Source organism: Schistocerca piceifrons, chromosome 2, assembly GCF_021461385.2.
Source record: "Schistocerca piceifrons isolate TAMUIC-IGC-003096 chromosome 2, iqSchPice1.1, whole genome shotgun sequence".
Taxonomy (NCBI): Eukaryota; Metazoa; Arthropoda; class Insecta; order Orthoptera; family Acrididae; genus Schistocerca; species Schistocerca piceifrons.
The window spans coordinates 517,541,524-517,562,815 of record NC_060139.1 but is presented as its reverse complement, the minus strand read 5'-3'; the positions used below and the strand labels follow the sequence as shown (position 1 = coordinate 517,562,815).

The 21,292-nt window shown below is 40.1% G+C and overlaps 1 protein-coding gene across 1 annotated transcript in view; it reads left to right on the top strand.

Moving 5' to 3' along the window:
* The window catches only part of LOC124776611 (sterol regulatory element-binding protein cleavage-activating protein), a 263,862-nt gene that overhangs the window by 186,596 nt on the left and 55,974 nt on the right, over window positions 1–21,292 (top strand). Inside the window, exon 21 of the mRNA XM_047251684.1 lies at window positions 18,591–18,736. Within this exon, the coding sequence (XP_047107640.1) occupies window positions 18,591–18,736 (146 nt within the window). The remainder of the gene's footprint in view (window positions 1–18,590; window positions 18,737–21,292) is intronic.

Here is a 21,292-nt window from a genome sequence, read left to right as displayed (position 1 = left end):
GCCGAAACAGCCTCGTTTCTTTGGTGTGTGTTGCAATTGCTGCAATATTAGCGGAGAGTGATGAAATACACGTAATAAGATCAAGAAGCCACACCAGTCTTGGGTACTATTTGCTTTAACAGCTTTTTCGGTATTAGACAACAACATTTCATTTTTTCATGTAGCTAAATGTTTGACGAACTTTGATGAGGTAATAGATTCTTTCCCAGAGAGGAAAGCACACCATGTAAAGCTGTAGCGAGATTAGAGAGAGAAAAATGCCAGGGCTTGAGGATTGAAGAAATGTGTACTGTCTTGCTTGTCTCTTGTCTTTACTCGTTTTATGTATCCTATATTTAATTTTATGTCACACAAAACAGCAAGTTATTAGCTAACAAAAATAAGACTTAAGTTGCAAAGGAAATGCGCCATATACGACAACAAAACACAGTATTTATACAACCTTCTGATAGCAGCAAAATGTGTCAAAGTCTTCAGGAAGACTATGCAATCCTTCATAACAACAAATTGCTTCCGATGAGCATGACATCTACATCTACATCTACATCTACGTCCATACTCCGCAAGCCACCTGACGGTGTGTGGCGGAGGGTACCTTCAGTACCTCTATCGGTTCTCCCTTCTATTCCATCACAACTGTTCACATTAGGTTTTTTTGGGCAGTTGCAAGCGAGCTCATGCCCATGCACAGTTGAGTTCCATATGAGTAGCACCTTCTCCCGCTTCTGGCTGCAGAAGTGTGGTGGATAGTTGTATAAACAGTACCTGACGCACCCAAGCTGACAGACTCACGCATGCACACCAGGCCTGGACCTAGGGGTGGGGGGTGGGGGCAAACCGGGGTATCTGCCCGGGGCAGCAATTTCGGTGGGGGGGGGGGGGGGGGGGGGGGGGGGGGTGCAAAATTCATATTATTCAGGGGGAGGGGGACTTCTTTCACAAAGCGCCTAGCATCCAGCACACATTGGTCTATCGATTACTCACTCACTGCCTTTTTTGTATTGAATATTCTTGAACACATTCTAAGTTGAATTTTGAATGGGTGCATAGTGTACGTGATGTGTCTGCCAGGGGAATCCCTGTCGCATCTAGAAATAAAGTTTCCTTCTTACAAAAGGGGACAGATTTATACAAGCTGAGCGGAATAAAGCTGAATGTGTGAACGCCAATCGCTGTTCATGTGGTTGATCGCGTTTGCAAATGATCAGCATTTTTATAATTACTAGTGAAATCCATAGATTCAGGCTACCAGAGTGGAGATAAATGACTAAAAGGAATAACAGGTAAGAAAGATTATGTATTATCTTCTCGGTAAATTCAAGAAAATGAAAGTTTGACAGAAATTTTTTGGCCAGATCGCTACACTAGTAAGAACTAGCTGTACAGTCCCCATCTAGCAGCCACTTTTTTTTTAAGTTCTATTCTGGGAATAGCATGGAAAACACATTGTACGAACACATAATAACACCTAACTGGAGAATAACTAAACCGCTGCTTGTGGCAGGGTTAGTGAAGTTAACCGGAGAATAAGTTTTGACACTGGCAGGAATAGTTACAGAATTAGTGATGTCAAGATTGTTTATTAGAATGAGGAAGGAGAAGAAATGGGGACATCACACAAATTATGGAAGAATAGGACGATTCTAAATTTATATAAAAATTTCATAGTACTACTCTTTGATCTCGTGCTTGAGAAGCAGGAGCTTATGAATGAAATGTAAAACTATTTATTAACATAAAGCTTTTTGCATGTAATAGGCCAAATAGGCATTTGATATTGGTACTTCATGAATTATATACTGTTGTGTTATAAAAATGACCATTTGTGCCGAAACAGCCTCGTTTCTTTGGTGTGTGTTGCAATTGCTGCAATATTAGCGGAGAGTGATGAAATACACGTAATAAGATCAAGAAGCCACACCAGTCTTGGGTACTATTTGCTTTAACAGCTTTTTCGGTATTAGACAACAACATTTCATTTTTTCATGTAGCTAAATGTTTGACGAACTTTGATGAGGTAATAGATTCTTTCCCAGAGAGGAAAGCACACCATGTAAAGCTGTAGCGAGATTAGAGAGAGAAAAATGCCAGGGCTTGAGGATTGAAGAAATGTGTACTGTCTTGCTTGTCTCTTGTCTTTACTCGTTTTATGTATCCTATATTTAATTTTATGTCACACAAAACAGCAAGTTATTAGCTAATAGGCAATAAAGATTGCAGATTTTCTGAAGAGTTCTTATTCTCCCAGTTACAAATAATTCCATCCAGGAATAGTTACAGAATTAGTGATGTCAAGATTGTTTATTAGAATGAGGAAGGAGAAGAAATGGGGGCATTAAATTATGGAAGAATAGGATGTATTAATTGTGAGTTTTCTTTAAGAGGGGCAAGATGTCAAACCGGCCAACTGGGAAACAGAGGGGCACTGTAGGACAACCTTATTTCCACTCTCCTGAATATAGTTTGATAACATCCATTACAAAATATTATACCAATATAATGGAAGGAAACATTCCACGTGGGAAAAATTATATATAAAAACAAAGATGAGGTGACTTACCGAACAAAAGCGCTGGCAGGTCGATAGACACACAAACAAACACAAACATACACACAAAATTCAAGCTTTCGCAACAAACTGTTGCCTCATCAGGAAAGAGGGAAGGAGAGGGGAAGATGAAAGGAAGTGGGTTTTAAGGGAGAGGGTAAGGAGTCATTCCAATCCCGGGAGCGGAAAGACTTACCTTAGGGGGAAAAAAGGACAGGTATACACTCGCACACACGCACATATCCATCCACACATACAGACACAAGCAGACATATTTAAAGACCTGTCTGCTTGTCCTCTAGCACATACGGCATTATGCCATAATAAGAAAACTGACATCCGAATCTGGACATACGAATGTGCACTTTAAGCCGAATTACGCATTTTAGTACAGTTCACGAAATTCCTATGTTCTTGGAGTATCCTCTAATGTCTCATTTCTTTTATGACATAATGTAAGAGCTTTTAATGTTATACATGTATGAACGTAGGGGCTTCCTGTGTCATCGTAGCTGCACAAGTGCTTTGACGCCTGTTACCTGGTGGTCTCTGCCAACTTCTGAAACGAACCAGTTTCTAACAGATTGTGGGAAAATATTGTGAATGGCTGTTTGAAGAACCTTACTTTCAAAGTAAAGTTCCTTTTAGGCAAGATGAACTATGTGCGAGAATGTATGATGAATTTCTTAAATCACAGAGCGTTTGACTCTAATTTAGAAATCAGCTCTTTGAGGACGGCCATTTAGAAGAATTTTGAGCCCAGATGATTAGACATTTATGTCATCGTTAAAAATTTTTCTGGCACATTTGTGTGGTGTATCTTAAAGTGTAACATGCGCATAAAAGATCAACATTATATGTGAAATGTTAGCTTCTCTTGTAGCTTATTAATCTTGGAGACCAACATTATATGTGAAAGCTTTTCCCCCCTTGTAGCAACACTATGTAATTAATTTTAAGCATTAACTTTTCCTATTTGTGTGTTTGTGCTACTTAACAGTGATGTTGCTGTTGGCTGACATCATCACGTGTCCTATGCTCTGAATATCTTCCGTCATAGGCTGGGGACATCATGTGACATGAACTATAACTGGCTTACAAAAGTGCATCGCAATTTTGATTTCAATTCTTCAGAAAGTCACATGCAGTGTTTGGTGGAGTTTGAATTTATACTTTCATAATGTGAAAATATGCAGTGTACATGTTGCTGCACATCAAAGATCTTTCCAAAATGTGGTTTTTTTTCCCCCCCTGAGTTTCGTTTTCTAAAGTGCTGGGAAATTCTACGGTGATGTACAATACCATAATCATTCAAAGAATTGATAAGTTTTACAGTTCTGAGGAAAAGTATACTGCCACATAACACAGAAAAAGTGTATTTTCACCCGAGAGAAGGTGTATTTTGAACCAGAAAATCCGGGAATTTTTTTTCCTTGTCTGCTTATGCACCTTGTTGATACTCTGCTGCCTTTCCTATCTCATCTCTCAAAGCTACACATTTGTCTTTTATTGTAATTTTTTGCTTCATTTCAGTCCAAGGTTTCCTAATGCTCCCTCTGAAACTATCACCAATCTCTGGTTTCTTAAATTTGCCTCCAGTCACCTTAATTTCGTGCATTTTTGCAGTGTCTTCAATTTTAAACTACCATTCACAATAAATAAATTATGGTCATAGTCCTCATCTCCTCCTGGAAATGTCTTACAGTTTAAAATTTGGTTCCGAAATCTCTGTCGTACCATTATATAATCAGTCTGAAACTTTTGATTGTCACCGGATCTTTTCCTTGTAGGCAGTCTCCTTTCACAATTTTTAAACAAAGTGTTGGCAATTATTAAATTATACTCTGTACAAAATTCTACAAGTCTTCCTCTTTCATTCCTTTTACACAGTCCATGTTCTGCTACTATTTTTGTGATCTCTTCCTTTTCCTACAACTGTATTTCAGTACCTGTAACAGTTAAATTACCCCATTAACTATCTGAATAATTTCCTTTATCCCGTCATATATTCTTTCAAACTCTTCATTTGAGGAGCTAATTGGCTTGTAAACATGTGAGTGTTGGCTTCATGTTTTTCTTGGCTACAATACATGCTGTACATTGTGGCTTATTCACATTCCTGTTCTTGTATTCCTCATTAAGCCTGCTCATGCATTACCAATCTTTGATTTTGTGTTGTTGACCCTGTACTGACCTGACTGTAAGTCCTGTTTTTCCTACCTCTATACTTAATAATTCGGCTATATCTAACTTCAGCCTACCTACATTCCAAGCTTCAGTCATAGAATACCAGTTTTGTTTTTTATGATGAGAACATCATCCTCTTGAGTTGTTCTCGCCCGGAGATCCAAATGGGGGAGTATTTTATCTCCTGACTGTTTTACTGAAGAGGAAGTCATCATCATTAACCCATAAAGTAGAGCTGGATGCCTTGAGGAAATCAACAAGAGCTTTAGCTGTCCTGTGCTTTGAACTGTTAGCAATACCAATGCAGGAAGGCTGTGTTGGCTAATGTTACAAACCCGCATCAGTCAATCATCCAACCTGTTTCCCCTACTACTACTGTAATAGCTTATGCCCCTCTTAAGGAGTTGATAATTCACTGCATCCAAACCTGACCTCATTATTGCATTATCCGTTTCTTCCAATTCAACATTCTGCTCTTCTGTAATATTGGAGTAAAAACTTCAACAGCCAAGATTGCTAGTTATAATTGTATTTTTGATGAGTGCTTTTGGCAAATCTAAGTTGTTATTGGACCTCACCCAATACTATACTTGAATGATGTCAAGTGTTCATAATAAGCTCATGCAGTCAGTGCAATATTTATGATATTTTCTGTAAGTTTTATCATTGACATGCTGATGTATCTTTTCTACAAGATCCTGGAGTGATGTGCCATGACTTAACAGCGTTTATTTTATGTGTGACAGTGGTGTGTTGATGTATCTGTGTAAGATCCAGTGATGTCAACTTATATTTGCTGCAACCAGTCACCAAAATAAAATTGTGATCTCGGCTGTTGAGAATTTTTACTTCTGTATTTCACATTACTCTAGATTGCCCCCACACTGCAACGATGTGAAACATTCACCTCTTCTGCTAGATCCTCTCCATTGCATAAGTCTTTGATGTACTCCTGCAATCTGTCTGCCCTTTCTTTTAAATGTAATAGAGGTTTTCCATGTGCATGTAGCAGATCAACACCTTAACATTTTACTTCCTCAAAGAATTCCCACTTTGAGTGAGTCAGTCTTCAATATCTAGTAATCCATTTCATCATCTAGTCCATTTTATTTACAATGTTGAATTTCATCTGCTGTTCATCACTAGTAGATTATGGTTCATATCCATGTCTGCATCTGGGTGTGCTTTGCTGCCTAAGATTTGCTTTTTAAATATATGTGTAACTGTAATGTATTCCAGTTGATATGGGTATCTCCTGGTCTTTTCAAATTATACCTGCTTTTCTCATGACTTTAGTAGACGGCAGAACTCTAGAAACCTCCCTCTCTCACATTCCTTTCTCTCATCTTAAATTGTCTTGTAAATTTGCCTTACTTCCCTCGTCTGTTCCCTTATGCGCTCGCAACTCTTTTGTGAGTACATGCATGGCGAACATGGGGCCTGAAGCCATTCCTGTACTGAAACTTTTCTGGCAGATTAAAACTATGTGCTGCACTGAGACTTGAACTCAGGACCTTTGCTTTTTGCTGACAAGTGCTCTATCACCTGGCCTACCCAAGTACAGTTCACGACCCATCCTCACAGCTTTACTTCTGCCAGTGCCTTATCTCCTATCTTAATCATTGCAGTACTTCTTCCTTTTCTGTGGAGCAATATTACCTGCTGTCTGTCTCTTTTCTTCAACATATTCTCTGGAACAGATTCCTTGCTGACGACCTATCCCTCTCATACGATGTCGATTCTGGCTTCTCACACATTTTTCTCCTGTTTTATACTGCATGTTTCGTTTAGCTTATGATTGATCCCAACAACTGGGTTTGACCTCCCTATGTCAAAATTGTTTACAGATTGTGTGGGCCATGCAGGGAAGGTTGCACAGTAAAGAGTCCATGAGTGGTGTCATAAGGAACCTGTACGGCAGTAGCCATTCATGAAAAGTTGTCGTATGTGTTACCACAGGTTTGCGTCAGTTGCTGGAATGACCATCATCCCTGATCTCCAAAGTGTTCTGACCTACTCCAGGAGTGCAAAATCCAGAAACCGAAGGTCATAGATCACCTCTCATATTTTAAGCTTAGAAAAAAATATGATCATTTTTATCCTGCTTCAGTGATATTGACCTGTGCCACTTCTGTGTCCAGGTCATTAGCAGTAACTTGGCGCTTTTACTCGCCAACATTGTGCAAATAAACTTGACCACATGGATGATAAGTCCTTCCCTGCCATCATTCCTATGGCACCATTTTCAGGAACTACTCCTTGCACATGGCAGGAGATACAGCATCCTCCTCTGGCATCTACTGGTGACAGCGCACGTCCTCGGAAACCTTCTCCACACAAATCCACAGATCAGACACCGGACACCAGCCACCGAGCGAGGTGGCGCAGTGGTTAGACACTGGACTCGCATTCGGGAGGACGACGGTTCAATCCCATCTCCAGCCATCCTGATTTAGGTTTTCCGTGATTTCCCTAAATCGCTTCAGGCAAATGCTGGGATGGTTCCTTTGAAAGGGCACGGCCAATTTCCTTCCCCATCCTTTCCTCACTCGAGCTTGTGCGCCGTCTCTAATGACCTCGTTGTCGACGGAACGTTAAACACTAATCTCATCCTCCTCCTCCTCCTCCTCCTCCCGGACACCAGCCAGTGACTGAAGTAGCCATGGACTATGGGACACATAACACCCCACTCTATTTGCTACACCCACAACTAATTTCCTTATGTTCTGTGATCTCTGTAACTCTCCAAGAAACACACTTCACTGATGACCATTCCCCATCTCTTCGAGTTCACTGAGCATTCAGTCAGAACCACACTACCCCAGAGAAAGAATTTGGAGCATTGTGTACATTGGTTTGCACAGATGTCATCATTGAATGGATTGTCCTCTGTACCATGTAGCAAGCAATAGCAGTGTGAGTTCAAACCACCTGAGCAATCACCATTTGTAACATTTAATTAATTCCAAGCAAGGCACTTCCTTACCTTGAGATGAATACCTTAATCCAACAACTCTTCCCCACTTCATTGCATCTGGTAGGGTTCTCCTGATTGAAAGCTTCTTTTTGATCATGATCTGTGTCTCCTCAATGATGGCAGTTCTAACCACTTCAGTGCCACCTATGGCACCTTTTCTACTGTTGACTTTATAATCTCTTCCCCTGTCTTGTGCCTTTGCTATAGTGGTGCTACACTACTGTCTTTATGACAGTGATCGCTTTCTGTTGATTCCTGCTGCTTTCTTGTCACCGCCTGATGGACCAGGTATGTGTTGAGCTCATCAAAAAGCTGACTGGAAGTTGTATGTCTCTGCTGAAAAGCTTGCCCCCCATCTCCATAAGACTGCATCGACAAGGTTATGGAAGCTGTCTCTGACGCAGTTACCTGTTCTGTTGGAACATCTATCTCCCTTTCAACAGGTCCTCTCTGCCACTGGCCAGTGCCCTGATGAACCAAATACATTGCAACAGCTGTTCAGGTTATTGAAAGGTCCTGCAACATCTCAAGCAACAGCCTTCACAGATCACCCTCCTCACTTTGAAGTGGATATGTGTTAAGGTATGCAATCTAATTAAACACAGTAAGAAGGAATGCTGGTAGTGCTATGTCTTCTCACTGGAAACTTGAGCATCTTCATTCCAGGTGTCGTCCGAGCTCTGTAATCTTCATATTAACAGCTGCTCCGTGTCTCTTCCTTCATTGTGGTATTTGTGCCAATGTATTGGTTCTTGCTTGAATGACCCATCTTGAGGGAGCTTTGATGTCCTCTTCTTAAGTGGCTGCCTTTTGAATGCATCGATGACAAGTTGAAGACCTCTCCCAATCTTTGTGACCACCACGCCCGCCCTTTTCCGGCCTTGCTAAATTATATAATGAACCTTTCACTGACTGGGAAATGCTTCTTGTATGTTTGTACCAATTGTTTTTTGGTTATCACATAAGTTATTGTCAAAAACCATAGGTGTGGCATTGTTTTCCTGTAATTTTTGGGCAACTACTGGTTTTGGTTCATACAATGTAAAATCATCCACACTGAAATATCAACAATTGCGAAGAAATAGGCTTAATGAAAAGCCTCCTTCAGAAAAGAAAGGAAAACACACACACACACACACACACACACACACACACACACACCTCATGCAAATGTGATAGCTATCTCCAGCCACTGTAGCCAAACAGCAACTGCTGTGTTGCGCAAAGAAGTCAGCTATTGGGAATGGGGAAGAGTATGTGTGCGGGGGGGGGGGGGGGGATAACAACACTGCTGGCAGAGCAGTCCAAGGACTGCTATAGAAAGTGGCAGGACAAGGCTGCCAGGGTCATGTTGGGAGGTGGAAGGGGGCAGGTGGGAAAGTAGAACAGCAGAGAGCAGAAAAGACTGGTGGGTGCATTAGCAGAGAGAGCACAATGAGGGTGAGGGACATGAATTGGGAGGTAATACTTCTGAGAGGGCAGAAAGTGTTGAGTGGAAGTTGTGGGGACAGCAGGTTACCGTAAGTTGAGGCTGGTGTAATTTCTACATCTACATCTACATCTACATCTATACTCCGCAAGCCACCTTACGGTGTGTGGCGGAGGGTACTTATTGTACCACTATCTGATCCCCCCTTCCCTGTTCCATTCACGAATTGTGCGTGGGAAGAACGACTGCTTGTAAGTCTCCGTATTTGCTCTAATTTCTCGGATCTTTTCGTTGTGATCATTACGCGAGATATATGTGGGCGGTAGTAATATGTTGCCCATCTCTTCCCGGAATGTGCTCTCTCGTAATTTCGATAATAAACCTCTCCGTATTGCGTAACGCCTTTCTTGAAGTGTCCGCCACTGGAGCTTGTTCAGCACCTCCGTAACGCTCTCGCGCTGACTAAATGTTCCCATGACGAATCGCGCTGCTTTTCGCTGGATCATGTCTATCTCTTCTATTAATCCAACCTGGTAAGGGTCCCATACTGATGAGCAATACTCAAGAATCGGACGAACAAGCGTTTTGTAAGCTACTTCTTTCGTCGATGAGTCACATTTTCTTAGAATTCTTCCTATGAATCTCAACCTGGCGCCTGCTTTTCCCACTATTTGTTTTATATGATCATTCCACTTCAGATCGCTCCGGATAGTAACTCCTAAAGTATTTTACGGTCGTTACCGCTTCCAATGATTTACCACCTATGGCATAATCGTACTGGAATGGATTTCTGCCCCTATGTATGCGCATTATATTACATTTATCTACGTTTAGGGAAAGCTGCCAGCTGTCGCACCATGCATTAATCCTCTGCAGGTCTTCCTGGAGTACGTACGAGTCTTCTGATGTTGCTACTTTCTTGTAGACAACCGTGTCATCTGCAAATAGCCTCACGGAGCTACCGATGTTGTCAACTAAGTCATTTATGTATATTGTAAACAATAAAGGTCCTATCACGCTTCCTTGCGGTACTCCCGAAATTACCTGTACATCTGCAGATTTTGAACCGTTAAGAATGACATGTTGTGTTCTTTCTTCTAGGAAATCCTGAATCCAATCACAAACCTGGTCCGATATTCCGTAAGCTCGTATTTTTTTCACTAAACGTAAGTGCGGAACCGTATCAAATGCCTTCCTGAAGTCCAGGAATACGGCATCAATCTGCTCGCCAGTGTCTACGGCACTGTGAATTTCTTGGGCAAATAGGGCGAGCTGAGTTTCACATGATCTCTGTTTGCGGAATCCATGTTGGTTATGATGAAGGAGATTTGTATTATCTAAGAACGTCATAATACGAGAACACAAAACATGTTCCATTATTCTACAACAGATTGACGTAAGCGAAATAGGCCTATAATTATTCGCATCTGATTTATGACCCTTCTTGAAAATGGGAACGACCTGCGCTTTCTTCCAGTCGCTAGGTACTTTACGTTCTTCCAGCGATCTACGATAAATTGCTGATAGAAAGGGGGCAAGTTCTTTAGCATAATCACTGTAGAATCTTAAGGGTATCTCGTCTGGTCCGGATGCTTTTCCGCTACTAAGTGATAGCAGTTGTTTTTCAATTCCGATATCGTTTATTTCAATATTTTCCATTTTGGCGTCCGTGCGACGGCTGAAGTCAGGGACCGTGTTACGATTTTCCGCAGTGAAACAGTTTCGGAACACTGAATTCAGTATTTCTGCCTTTCTTCGGTCGTCCTCTGTTTCGGTGCCATCGTGGTCAACGAGTGACTGAATAGGGGATTTAGATCCGCTTACCGATTTTACATATGACCAAAACTTTTTAGGGTTCTTGTTTAGATTGTTTGCCAATTTTTTATGTTCGAATTCGTTGAATGCTTCTCTCATTGCTCTCTTTACGCTCTTTTTCGCTTCGTTCAGCTTTTCCTTAGCAGCTATGATTCGACTACTCTTAAACCTATGATGAAGCTTTCTTTGTTTCCGTAGTACCTTTCGTACATGATTGTTATACCACGGTGGATCTTTCCCCTCGCTTTGGACCTTAGTCGGTACGAACTTATCTAAGGCGTACTGGACGATGTTTCTGAATTTTTTCCATTTTTGTTCCACATCCTCTTCCTCAGAAATGAACGTTTGATGGTGGTCACTCAGATATTCTGCGATTTGTGCCCTATCACTCTTGTTAAGCAAATATATTTTCCTTCCTTTCTTGGCATTTCTTATACACTTGTAGTCATTGATGCAACCCCTGACTTATGATCACTGATACCCTCTTCTACATTCACGGAGTCGAAAAGTTCTGGTCTATTTGTTGCTATGAGGTCTAAAACGTTAGCTTCACGAGTTGGTTCTCTAACTATCTGCTCGAAGTAATTCTCGGACAAGGCAGTCAGGATAATGTCACAAGAGTCTCTGTCCCTGGCTCCAGTTCTGATTGTGTGACTATCCCATTCTATACCTGGTAGATTGAAGTCTCCCCCTATTACAATAGTATGATCACGAAACTTCTTCACGACGTTCTGCAGGTTCTCTCTGAGGCGCTCAACTACTACGGTTGCTGATGCAGGTGGTCTATAGAAGCATCCGACTATCATATCTGACCCACCTTTGATACTTAGCTTAACCCAGATTATTTCACATTCGCATTCGCTAATAACTTCACTGGATATTATTGAATTCTTTACTGCTATAAATACTCCTCCACCATTGGCGTTTATCGTATCCTTGCGGTATATATTCCATTCTGTGTCTAGGATTTCGTTACTGTTCACTTCCGGTTTTAACCAACTTTCCGTTCCTAATACTATATGCGCACTATTTCCTTCAATAAGAGATACTAATTCAGGAACCTTGCCCTGGATACTCCTGCAGTTTACCAATATTACGTTAACTTTTCCTGTTTTTGGTCTCTGAGGACGGACGTTCTTTATCAACGATGATAATGTCCTCTCTGGTAAGCCGTCAGGTATTTTATCGTTTCGCCCAAGGGGGGGTCCCTCTAACCTAAAAAACCCCCGTGTGCATGCCACACGTACTCTGCTACCCTAGTAGCTGCTTCCGGTGTGTAGTGCAAGTGAAGGATGTATAGTAAGGATAATTCCCATGAAAACAGTTCAGAAAAACTTTTGATGAAGGGGAGGATGCAGATGGCCTGGGTTGTGAAGCAGCCATTAAAATCAAGCGTGTTCATGTTCAGCTGCATGTTGTGCCACAGGTTGGTCCGCTTTGTTCGTGACCACAGTGTGGCGATAGCCATTCATACTGGTGGTCAGCTTGTTGGTAGTCTTGCAAATATAAAAAGCCATGAAATTATTGCAGCAAGGCTGGCATTGACAGGGGTGCTTTCACAGGTGACTTGGCCTCTGATGGGGTAGGATAAGCCCGTGACGGGACTAGAATAAGAAGTGATGGATGAGTGGATTGGGCAGGACTTGCTTCTGGAGCTTCAACAGGGGTATGATCCCTGTATTAGGATGGACTGGGATGTAGTGGAGGTTGGGTGGGCAATGGAACACCACTTTAGGAGGGGTTGGAAGGATCTCGAGTTGGAAGCCCTCATTTCAGCATGTGATGATAAGTAATCAAAGCTGTAACAAAGAATGTGGTTCAGTTGTTCCATTAGACGAAGGTGTCACTCCTTTGTTATTGGTTCTTGGGGGTGTGTGGGGTATGGTGCAGAAAACCTGTTTGTGGATGAGATCTTGGAGATAGAGCCTGTTTGTGAAGGACTTTGTGAGACCTTCAGCATACTGGGCACGGGAGTTCTTGTCTACATCTGCATCTACATATATACTCCGCTAGCCACCAAGAGGTGTGTGGTGGAGGGCACTACTTGCGCCAAAGTCGTATTTTCTCCCCCTCTGTTCCACTCACAGATTGTGCGAGGGAAAAACGACTGTCGGAATGCCTCAGTACGAGCTCTAATTTCCCTTATCTTTGAATGGTGATCATTGTGCGATTTGAAAGTTGTTGGTAATAATATATGCTCTACATCCTTGATGAAGATCGTATTTTGGGATTTAGTGAGCAACCCCTTTCGTTTAACGTGTCGTCTATTTGCGAGTGTGTCCCACTTCACACTTTCTATGATATTTGTAATGCTCTCGTGATGGCTAAATGTACCAGTCATGAATCTTGCTGCTCTTCTTTGGACCTTCTCATTCTTTTGAATCAAACTTAACTGGTAAGAGTCCCATACAGACGAACAATACTCTAAGACTGGACAAACTAAAATATTGTAAGCAGTTTCCTTTGTTGAAGGACTGCGTCGATTCAGGATTCTACCAATAAACCACAATCTAGAGTTCACCTTACCTGTTACATGTGTAATCCAAGCATTCCATTTGAGATCATTTCGAATAGTCACACCCAGATACTTGACAGATGTTACCACTTCCAAAGACTGGGCATTTATTTAGTACTCGTACATTAATGGGGATTTTCACTTTGTTATACACAGTAGGTTACATTTACTAATATTGAAAGATAACTGCCAGTCATTACACTACCCATTTATTTTCTGTAAATCCTCATTGATTTGTTCACAACTTTCGTGTGATACTACTTTCCTGTAGACCACAGCATCATCGGCAAACAGTCTAATGCCACTGTCAGTACCATCAACCAGATCATTTATGTAAATCGTAAAAAGCAGTGGACCTATAATGCTGCCCTGAGCCACACCTGATGTTATGCATGTTTCAGTTGACGTCTTGCCATTCAGGACGACATAGTGCTCTCTGCCTGTTACAAAACTTTCTATCCAACCACATATGTCATCAGATAGGCCATAAGCGTGCACTTTTTGGAGCAAGCGACAGTGTGGCACTGAGTTGAATGCCTTTCGAGGAATATGGCATCAACCTGGGAGCCGGTATCTAGAGCCTAATATATATCATGTACAGAGAGGGCCAGCTGTGTCTCGTATGACTGCTGTTTCCTAAAACTGTGCTGGTTTCTGCGGATAAGCTTCTCAGAGTCTAGAAAGGTCATTATGTCTGAACACAATGGCTGGTAATTATGTGCATACGATTTTCTACCCCTTTTATAGATTGCTATGATGTGGTCCTACTTCCAGTCCTGTGGAACTTTATGCTGTTCCAATGATCTCTGATAGATGATGGATAAGAATGGTGCTATATTTGTGCATAGTCAGCACAAAATATTACAGGGATGGGAATGGTGCTGCAGTCCTCTACTGTAAACAAGGTTTTTAAAGCTAGGTTTAGAATTTCGGCATTCTGATTATCATCATCTGTTACATTACCCGTACTGTCAGCAAGAGAAGGTATTGAATTATTTGTAGCACTCATAGATTTTACGTAGGACCAAAATTTTTGGGAGCAATTTTTAGAATCTGCAGATAAAATATTGCTTTCAAATTCGTTAAAAGAATCTCTCATTGGCCTTTTGACAGCTGCTTTCATTTTGCATAATTTCTGTTTGTCAGTGGGGCAGTGACTATGTTTAAAATGACTGTGCAAAATTCTCTGCTTTCTCAGCAAGTTCCTAATATGTTTGTTGAACCAAGGTGGATCCTTTCCCTCCCCTATATTTTTGCTAGGCACATATTTCTCTAGCACGTGGTTGACAATACCTCCCCCCCCTCCCCAACTTCCACTGACAACTGACACAGAAGCTGCGACGACATTATACATTATAGTCGCTAACACCTTCTTCTAGATTAACTTCCTCAAGAAGGTGAGGTATGTTTGTCGCCAAGATATCTAATATGTTCCCATCTCGAGTTAGTTTTCATACTAGTTGCTCAAGGATGTACCGTATGCCACTGCAGATATATCACCCTCAGGTGTCCAGGCTGTATGGGACGGATTTTTTGGTGTGGAAGGGTTAGCAGCTGTCAAAATGCAGGTACTGTTTGTGGTTGGGAGAACCAGGAAGGACTGAGGATACGATGTCTTTGGCTCCGAGTACAGATCAACAACATATCATCAATGAAACTGAACCAGACCAGGGTTTTGGGACTTTGGGAGACTGGGAAGGTTTCCTTTAGATGGCCCACATAAAGACAGGCATAGGAGGGTGCCATGCGGATCATAGCTGTGCTGCAGGTTTGTTTATATACCTTTCCTTCAATGGAGAAGTAATTGAGTGTTAGGATAAAATTAGTAAGGTGTATGAGGAATGAGGTAGTGGTTTGAAGTCTGAAGGATGTTGAGAGATATAGTGTTCAATAGTAGCAACACTATGGGTGTGGGGGTTGATGGTGTATAAGGAAATGGTGTCAACAGGGTTCCAGGCAGTAATGTGGTGGGGAGTTGGTGAAGGAAGTGGTTGGCATCTTTGATGTGGGAGGCCATATTTTGGGCAATAGATAGGAGGCATTGGTCAGTGAGAACTGAAATTCTTTCAGTGGTGGCACAAGAATGAACTACAATGGGGCATGCTTGTTTGTTTTGTTTGTGAATTTTGAGGAACCTGTAGAAGGTGTGTGTGCAGGATTTCATTGGAATGAGGAGGGAATTGAATTGGATTGGATTGTGGCATCACTGAATTATCTTTCTGAACATGCTTTTCCTGCCAGGTTACTTCATCTGTAAATCTTTTTCTTTTACCTTTCAAATTTCTATGACTAATTAATCTGTGGTTTTAAGAACAAAATATTGGGTCATGTACAGTATTTGTTAATTTGTTCATCTTTTCTACTCTCTCATCACAAATATTAGTGTGTTTTGTCAGTCATTATGTTCAGCAGCAGTATGTTTAATTGTCTAGACTTCAGTGTTGTGGAATAGGACTCTATTACCTAGTTTCATAATATATATTCCATCATCTTTGTCGTTATTAGCCTCATCCCTATCACCATCTTGTCCACCTGCCAGAGGAACCAGAAGCATTTCAGCTTCATCATTGGGATCAATTCCTTGACATCTATCAACATTTTCTTCACCCTTCACGTCTGCAAAACCACTTCAAATTCGTTTCTGTGTCATTCGTATAACAGACAGTAAACTTCACACAACTTCCCACCATATGTTGTATCAGTTTTAAAGCAAATTAAATGCAATTCTAATATAAATTCTTAAAGCAAGGTTATTGTCAATCATTTGACTTTAAATTACAAATGAAACTGTGACCTCAAACTTAAGAGTTTGTTTTCTTTTATACATCCATGCCATGATGTCAGTAATACGCAGGTCTTAACTACAATTAGTTATTTCTCACCTAGAAAGCTAATACCAACCAAACTCACTGATGTCAACTCTTTCAAAAAAGATACAGTAATACTCACAATGGGTAACTTTCAAAATTTAAAAATCTCTTTCCATGATATGAAATTTTAAACTTAGTATTCACTGTATGATAGTCAAGTGATGGGAATTAATGGGTTAATCAGAATTGGTAGCCTCCAACCAGCCACACCTACAGAAATTTTTGACAGAAAAAGTCTTTGTTTGGTGAAAAGGTAATTACACATAAATGTGATATACTCAATGGGCAGTATTTAACAAAGTGGACTGCATTGCAAGTAAAGCACATCTTTGACCTAAAAAAAATCCATAGTTTTCACTAACTGGCCGGGAACTGTGCCGGCTTGCTATCTTATTCCTTCTGCACATTGGATGTGACCAGACTGAAAACTGAAACAAAGTGGTTTTACAGTTGGCTGTAAAAAAATTATTTTATCAGGAAAAGTGTGTAATTGGTAAGAACTAAAAAGAAAAACTGGAGATAAAAGGCTGAAGGTAAACCCTATCTTCAGACAAGACATGTTGGCCACTTTTGTACTAAGTCATGCTAGAATATTTCTCTTGGTACTGGAAATAACAGGAAATGGGGTGGGGGTCATGTTTTATGGACACAGAGAGATTTCAGCTAATAACACTGAGATCTAGTTGATAAGGTATGCACAGATTCAGACGGATTACTATAAGAAATAAAAAATAAAGAACAGCATCAGATTACTTGAAACTACAAACTTAAAAATAATTAATAAACCCTCTTGAACAGAGGTGAGAAGTATTGCTTTAGGGCCATATGAGGGAGTAGAAAAAAAATGGGGTGGAGCTTGGGGAGTACTCATTTCGGCCACTAGGCGTATATAGCACAACTCATTGCCAATTCAGTCCCGCCTGTGTTGTTGACCTGGCATGCTTGGTTCATCTGCAATGATTGTCTTGTTCTTGTTTTGTGTTTTGTTATAACAAGTTTAAGTGAACAGTGTGCAGCTGTGAAATTTTGTTTCCTAATCAGTAAAAATGTTGCTGAAACTGTTTTGATGTTGAAAACAGCTATCAAGATGATGCTATGGAAAAAACTCAAGTGTAAGAGGGGTTTGCTCAATTTAAGAATGGCGACATGTCGATTGGTAACAGACCTCGTTCTGGACCTTCATCAACTGCCTGAATCATTCAGAGTTTGTTCCAGCAAGTCAGACTGTCAATCAGATCTTTTATTTGGAAGTTTTAAGAATATAGCACATCAGTGTTCATCAAAAAAAGACCTGATTTGGGGCAGGCAGGAGACTGGTTCTTTCACCACAAAAATGCACCTACACACACAGCCATCTTTGATAGTTTTTGGCAAAAAATGGCACAGTTCCACTGCCCCATGGATGCTACTCACCTGACCTGGCTCCGTGTGTCTTTTATTTCCACACGTGAAAAGGGGCATGAAAGTGACACCGATTTGATAACATTGAAAAGGTAAAGAAAAAACAAGGGAGGAGCTGTCAGCCATTTCTAAAGATGACTACAAAACAGGTTTCCAGCAGTGGAAGCACCGGTGTGACAAATGTATTAGTTGTAATGGAGAGTATTTTGAAGGGGATAAGGTTGTTTTGCAAACTATTTGTATAGCTTTTAAAATTTCTTTTGCTGGGCGGGGGGAAGGGGGGGGGGGGGGGGGAGCAGTGGGCTATGATACCCTCTCATATGTTATTTATTGTGACTGTCTACAGTGTTGTAAAAGTCTTCGATTTCCAAAATTGTATCTGTCTTATCGTAAATTTAGGGACCATCTTAATAACAATCATAATATACTACTATATAACAACACTGAGCAAATGAGAATTCTTTTAAACAAATTCTAAAGAATATTAGCAAAGAATATAGGAATTGTTGTTTGGCACATTGGTGCAAAACATCATGTTGTTAGACACTGTCAAAGTGGCGAAACACTTGAGCATTACACCATATTGAACTATATTAAACTAGAACCAAAGGTAATCTTATGTTAGGTTCTTAATGCAGTCTGTTTTCTTTCTTAATTTTGTATTTATTTTTCATTTTGTTCTTAACACCTTTCTTATTTTTTCATTGAAGTTTATGAAGTTGTATGTACTATATAACCTCTTTAATTGAAACTGGTAGGTGAATAAGAATTTAAGATATAATAGGAATGACTTGTGATGGGTAAATTATTTAAATAGTATTTGTGTGATACATGATTCATTGTTACAGGGACATGCATGTATAGTATACAAGCACATGATGGAGCGGTTTTGTCTTTGACATACTCAGCAAGTTACGTAATTAGTCTGGGATCTGATGAGAGGCTTTGTGTGTGGGAAAGATTTCAAGGTCATCTTCTCAATACCATCAATCTAGTGAGTAACTTCAATTGGTTGTTTTATTACTAACATTAATGATTTCCACTTCAGGCTTTCATTTATTGCTTCTTGATAGACAGTATCTGTAAAGTTACATTTTTAGGCCAGATCTGTTACAGTGTAAGAATCAGACAAGAAAGTTTGTTTCATTATTATCCATTAGGTAACACAATGAGAATAGAAGATATAATGTGAAATTTGCCATGCTATTCTTGCTTAACATTATTTCATTTAAAATCAGTAGAGTAGTGACTAAAAATTAAAATGCAAAAGAAGAGTAAAGACAAAAATTTTGAGTGGCAGACAGCCTGTTAGTGTACAAAGTTGGTATGTAGTTTTGATACATTTTGGGTACATTTTATGTACGCAAATATTCAAACTTTGATGTATCTGCTACAGTGGCAAATGCTGGGATGCATGTTAACTGTCACTCTGAAAATAATCCCTCAGGCTGTGCTTAAGCCATGTGTCCCCAGAATGCTTTCTTCCAAGAGTGCTAGTCCTACACGCTATACAGCAGAACTACTCTGAAGTTCAGAAGATAGGGGACTGAGGTACTGGTGGAAGTAAAGATATGAGAGCTGGTCATGAGTCATGCACAGATAGCTCAGTTGGTAGAGTACTAGCCCATTCAAGGCAGAGTTCTCATTGACTTACTGTTCCATTGGCTCTTGGTAGAATATTTTATACATTGTGAATGAAAACACACATGATGCTGGTGTAATATTCTACAATATTTATTATTTATTTTACAAACTGGTCTTTGGCTCTCACTCCATCATCATGTACAAATTTTTGTAGGATCAAAGATTTTAAATAGTGCATCTACCTAGTAACCCAGTTTCCACAGATTATTTTTTATTTAGGCATAAAACAAGATAAATTATTTCAGTGAAAATGTGATGTAAGATTATTTAACTTAGATAAAATATGTGACAATTTAACTAATGAGCTATGAAACAAATCACAATAATTGTTCTGAGAAGAAAATAAATTGAACAATAGACTTTGGTGACACTTCATAAATGAGTGGCTGAACCAAATAATTTTGTCTTTAACAAGTCCTATGTTACAGACAGATATGATATACTAGTGAGATTAAGCAGGTAACTGAAGCAGCTGTGATTGCATAAAGTAAAATTTTCAACAGCCCGAGTGAAATTATAGTAACTGAAAAAAAGAAAGAAATGGGGCATGTGAGTTGGAGGGATAATTTACAACATGGCCTGGCTGAGATTATCTACATCTACTGTTATACTCTGCAAACCATCGTTAGTTGCATTGCAGAGGGTATTTCACATTGTACCAGTTATTTTGGTTTTTTCCTGTTCCAGTCACATATGGAGCATGGGAAGAATGATTGCTTAAGTGACTCTGTGTGTGCAGTAATTTTACACACAACTGAACCAATGTGATCATTCCATTTCATACCCCTAAAAATTGTTAAGCCCAGGTATTTGTATGAGTTGGCCAATTCGACCAGTGACTTATTAAAATTATAGTTACAAGTTACTACATTTTTTCATTTTGTGAAGTGCGAAATTTTGCATTTCTGAACATTTGGAGCAAATTGCCAATCTCTGCACCATGTTGAAATCTTATCAAGTCTGACTGAGTATTTCTGCAGCTTCTTTCAGATAGTACTTCATTAAAGATAACTGCCTCATCTGCAAAAATCCTGATTTTACTATTAATATTGTCCGTAAGGTCACTAATACACAGTATGAACAGCAAGGATCCCAACACACTTCCCTGGGGCACACCCGAAGTTACTTCCACACCTGACGATGACTGTCTATCCAAGATAACATGCTGTGTCCTCCCTACTAAAAAGTCCTCAATCCAGTCACATATTTTATGTGATACCCCATATGATGATACTTTTGACAATAAGCATAGGTGTGGTACAGAGTCAAATGTTTTTCGGAAATCAAGAAATATGGCATTTACCTGGTTGTCTTGATCCAAGCTTTCAGTATGTCATTCAAGTTCGGTTTCACAGGATCAATGTTTTCAAAACTTATGCTGGCTGGAATTGTGAAGGTCATTCCCTTCAAGATATGTCATTATGTTTGACATTAGAATATGTTCTAAGATTCTACAGCAAATCAATGTCAAGGATATTGTACAGTAGTTTTGTGGATCACTTCTACTACCCATTTTGTAGATGGGTGTGACCTGTGTCTTTTCCCAAGGACTGGCATGTTTTTTTTGTTCAAGGGAAAATCTGACAGGGATTCCATCAAGGCCTCAAGCTTTGTTCGGTTTTAGTGATTCCAGCTGTTTCTCAACACCACTGACACTAGTACTTATTTCATTCATCTTTTCATTGGTACGAGAATTAAATTTGGGCAATTTTCCACGTTTGAAAGTGGAGTTGAGCAATTCTACAGTTTCAGTTCTTGTCTCATTTGTTAGGGACTGGACACTAACTGTAGTGCCACTAACAGTCTTCACACACACACACAACCAGAATTTCTTTGGGTTCTGTGAAAGATCATTATTGCTTTCTTGACAGTCAAACTCATTTCATTCAGCTTCTCTCTATCTATA